A 4,657-nucleotide genomic window follows, 5' to 3' on the forward strand; every position below is an offset into this window, starting at 1 on the left:
GGGGGTAGGGGCCGTGCTGGGGCCCGGATGGGGCTGTGCTGGGGGGTAGGGGCCGTGCTGGGGGCCGTGGCGGTGGGGCTGTGCCAGGGGATAGGGACCGTGCCGGGGGTAGAGGCTGTGCTGGGGGATAGGGGCCCGTGCCGGGGGTAGAGGCCGTGCTGGGGGGCAGGTGGGGCTGTGCTGGGGGCCAGGAGAGGGGTGGGAAGCAAGGACAGGGGGCCCTCTCTGGAGAGGCCCCCTGACTCTAGGAAATCGGGAAGTTTCCCTAAGGAAGTAACATTGTAGCTAAAGACTGAGTAGCAGGTAGCTTGGAAGGAGAGGAGGAAGCAGGAGGCAGAAGACACATGGCCATGTGCTTGAGGCAGAAAGGAACCACCCCCCTTGCTTACAGCTTCCTCCTAGGACCACCGTGCTGTGCTGCAGCTGTCGGAGTTGAGGAGTCTCTGGTAGTGCTCGCCTGACAGTGAAGCTTGGGGGACAGAGCCGGGTGTGGGTTTGACCAAGGAGTGTGTCACCCATCTGTTCCCTGAGATTTTAGGCCGGCGTCCTGGCTTTCAGACCTGCAGCAACCTTAGCTATAAAATGGGTAGTACGACAGCCCTGCTTACCGCAGGGGCTGCCGTGAGGGCTGCGCGGGATCTCGGCAGCTGGCACTCGGCGACACTCACCGCGTGAACTTTATTATGCATTGTGCTGCTTCTTAAGGTGTTAAGCAGCTGAGCTGATCATTTTCCATTTTGATTAGAACTTCTTACTTGATTGCATGGGGTTGGAATAATGAGAATGTTTATTTCCATGACAATCCAGAATAACAAATTCAGGATGATTGTTTCCCTACAAAATTAAGTAGAGTGGGGAAGTGGAGAGCCTGAGAGGGTGAGTGGAAGCTCCCCCTTGGATACTCAAAATAGCATCATAAACTAATTATAGCTGCCGGGGGTTAGTCATCGAGACTTTCCATAGGCTTGTTCCTGTAACACATTTCGCCTGCTTGAAATGTGTTGTGTGTACGGAGCCTGTTTCACATGGTCCGCAGAGCGGCCCTGGTAGTGGCTCCCTCCGGCCCCCGCTTTCTCACAGGTGCCGTGCAGGGGAGCATAGACGTGCCTGTGCTGTGGAAAGGTGCTCAGCCTCCATCCTCACAGACACTGAGGTGCCATCACTGGATGGCAGGGAGCGCTCCTGCCCTCCTGTCACGACACCGCCACCATGCTGCCCTCCTGATCGGTAGCCACTCCCTGACTGTGACGCCACAGTCCTGGGGAGGCGAAATCTGGAGTCTCAGTACCGGTGAAGCCCATAGATCACAGCGCACCGGGCTGTGTGGCAGGTCGGGGACAAAGAGGAAGGAAAGTCCTTGCCGCCTGGTGGACGGAGCCGTGGTCTTCCCTCCCGTCCACTCGCGGGGCGCCTGGCACGGGGCCAGTGCCGTAGTCCACGACCCAGTGTGGTCTCTGCAGACCCTTCCTCCAGGGCCGTCCTGGCACCCGGCGCGCGCAGCAACGTCCGCTCTGTGCTCGTTGGCCACTTGCTGCGCCACGAGTGTCAGGCACATTTATTAGGTATTAAAGTTGGAAGTCGATGACTGAGAATACTTCATCGATGTGATTTAAACTCACAGCCGAGTCGTTTTCTCCTGCGTTTTCATCTCTATTCATGTTTTTGTCTTTTGCGTGTCTTGTTCACTGCAGTGGTGCTGATTACTATGATTATGGACATGGACTCAGTGAAGAGACGTACGATTCCTACGGTGAGTGAACCAGATGCGGGGCGGGGGGAGTGGTCCCAGAAACACCTTCGAGATCTTAACTGAGGAGAAACTCATAAAGATATTTTGACTGAAACAGCAGCCTCCTCTCCGTTCCTCTGTGCCTATCTAGCTATTTTCAGAAGCTCCTTTAAGATTTAAATTTAATATTTAAAGAGGACTAAAAACTCTTAGAAAATTGCATAGATTCACATTCTCAACTTAGATTTTCTGTTTGGGTTGATTGCCATGTGCTGATTTTCTCATTTATAGAATCGTTTGCCAAACTGCAGACACTTGAAAGCGTGGTGCTTTTTGAAGTGCCTTGCTTCTTGACAGTAAAGGAAAATGAAGCCATTGAGTCTGCAGCTCTAAGACGATCCGCGCACCCCATCTTCATATTTTAATTCATCTCAAGTTCCAAGTTCTCTTAAAAACACCACTGTGGGAGGCCCTCCCCCGAGGTTACCAAAGCCCTGAGCCAGGGACGGGACATCAAGCTCTCTCCGGCTTGCCGGGAGATAGCTGAACGCCACTCAGTGCAGGGGGAGCTGGCAGAGATGCAGGGGAATCCGTGTCCCAAGTCTCAGTGTGCAGAAGGAGGACAGGTTTAATTAAAAGAATTGGCGGCAGCAACATAATGATGGTAAGAAGCTCCTTTGCCGGAGGGCAAGGAGATCAGAGAACAGGAAGCTTCAATCAGTTGCAAAGCTCTGATAAATGCCTGCTACCCAGTGCAAGTGAATCGGGATTCTGGTTAATGGATGTTCTGACATTTCTCTGAACATAACTGAAAAACCATTTTCCAGTGTTCCTTTTGAAGTGCATTTTGTTATATCACCTGTGCCAAGCCATGATGACCTCACCTTGGATATTTTTTGTCATTTGTTACAAACACTTAAGAGAAATACCTTGGTTTGCTGAATGCTGTCTCCTTAAATTGTTGCAAGTTAGCTTGAGGGAGTGACGTTGATTGCGTGTTTGTATCAAAAGAAGAGGTCATTTTAAGTATTTTTCCTTCACAGCCTTTTTAAATTGGTCTCAGTGGACACATGGCTTTTCAATTGCTGTATGTTGCAGCAGAGATGTTAACCATTTGCTGGCAGAGCCTTCTAGATGACTCCTTGAATGCGCTGGGGTTGCATAGGTGTTTAATTTCAGGAGGTTTAAGCGCCAGAATGCCTCTTGTTCAGACCCGTGTGTGGTATGGAGCTCATAGTATGAGTGAAAATAAACATTCTGGTTTGTTTCATATCCAGGAAGAATAATTGAGGCGCACACAACCACCCAACACGACTTCCTCCACCCTGTCCGTGTCTGCGATTCTCTTTCCTCACCTTTACCCCCGTGTGTCCCCCTTTCCCCGTGTTGCTCTTTGTGTTTGTCTCCTTCCTCCTGCACACATTTTTATGTGTTTTCTTTGTTTTTGCCGTTAAAGGAAATCTAAGTGGGGGCACCTGGGTGGCTCAGTGGGTTAAGCATCCAACTACACTCAGGTCATGATCTCACAGTTCGTGGGTTTGAGCCCTACATCGGGCTCTGTGCTGACAGCTCGGAGCCTGGAGCCTGCTTCCAATTCTGTGTCTCCCTCTCTCTCTACCCCTCCTCTGCTCACACTCTATCTCTCTGTCTCAAAAATAAACATAAAAACAAAAGAAAAAAATCCAAGTGATCCTTTTCGCATTTTCTTTCTTGTTCAGAAGTATCTTGACATTTAGCAAAAGGCAATTCCGTTCACTGTTTGAGCTCATGAGCTTTGGTCAAATGAGTGGCCAAAAGGAAAGTTCTTGCAAAGTCAGTTGCCATTTAAGATACAAAAATCATCTTTCTTCCCGTGCTGTTTTGTTAATGGGACAACCGTGTTCCCTTGTGTTTGTGATTTTGTTGTTTTAAGCAAATATTTAGTATTTTTAAGTTGAATACTTAGCACATCAGGGATGGATCTCTTCAATATGACACCTGCCGTTGGTTCAGGGTCAGGTTAGATTCTGAAAAATGAAGCCAGCGGGCTCCATGGTGGTGATCTAACTGATTCATCTTCCTGATTTTAGGGCAAGAGGACTGGACTAACTCGAGACACAAGGCACCTTCAGCGAGGACAGCGAAGGGCGTCTACAGGGACCAGCCATATGGCAGATACTGATTGTACTGTCTGATGTTGTGAAATAGCCAATCTCCACCAGTCCTGTATACTGTTCAAAGTAATTTTTTTCTATGAACAATCCCTTTTTAAATAAATCAAAATGCTTAAAATCTGAATGGATGGAACATTAAAACGACTTTGTTGAAACATCAACCTGGGCAGAAAAAAAAAAAAAAAACATGTAAAATTTTGTTATTTCCAGTCTGTATCTGAAAAAATAGGTCATCAAAAGGAAAAAAAAATAACTTTGATTAACTAGTGTTAAACAAAAAAATAGGTTTACTAAATATGTTAATCCATCCTTTTAACATAAGCCTCACCTTTCCTTTTAAAGGTTTCCATAGAAATTTAGTTATTTTATCTGTCAGCCATATGCTAGTTTTTTTTTTTTTCTCTTGCCAACGTGCGTAAAAAGGGAAGCCAACTATAAGTGCAAATAATGTGGTATTCTTTTGTAACTCAAGTCTTGAAATGTTCTGTAGTGTTAAGCAAAGCCTCCTCTTGCTTGATACTAAATAAACTTTTGAAAGAAATTTCGTGTGTGTGAGCTAACAGTTTCATGTTTCGCTTATTTAAAAAGGCCTTCATAAATAGTCGTAAACAGGGAAAGAGTTTAACAGCGCTTGTCCTAAAAGGATCACACTAAAGATTGTACAAGTTACTTTAAAAAAAAAATGGTATAAAATTAAATGTACCATTCTCTACTCACTGTAGACTTAAATGCTGTTTAAAGCGTCCACATGGTATCAGGCCGCGTGAGGGGCACG

General features: G+C 47.0%; 1 protein-coding gene across 4 annotated transcripts in view; it reads left to right on the plus strand.

The window, feature by feature from the left end:
- The window catches only part of KHDRBS3 (KH RNA binding domain containing, signal transduction associated 3), a 187,012-nt gene extending 182,589 nt beyond the window's left edge, over positions 1-4,423 (plus strand). For all 4 annotated transcript variants that reach the window (XM_039240212.1, XM_039240213.1, XM_039240214.1 and 1 more), the window contains exons 8-9: positions 1,692-1,750; positions 3,799-4,423. In XM_039240212.1, the coding sequence (XP_039096143.1) occupies positions 1,692-1,750; positions 3,799-3,890 (151 nt within the window). In that variant the 3' untranslated portion in view covers positions 3,891-4,423. The remainder of the gene's footprint in view (positions 1-1,691; positions 1,751-3,798) is intronic.
- The last annotated feature ends 234 nt before the right edge of the window (positions 4,424-4,657 follow it).

This window comes from Hyaena hyaena, unplaced genomic scaffold, assembly GCF_003009895.1.
Source record: "Hyaena hyaena isolate Hyena2069 unplaced genomic scaffold, ASM300989v1 scaffold_169, whole genome shotgun sequence".
In the NCBI taxonomy this organism is placed as follows: Eukaryota; Metazoa; Chordata; class Mammalia; order Carnivora; family Hyaenidae; genus Hyaena; species Hyaena hyaena.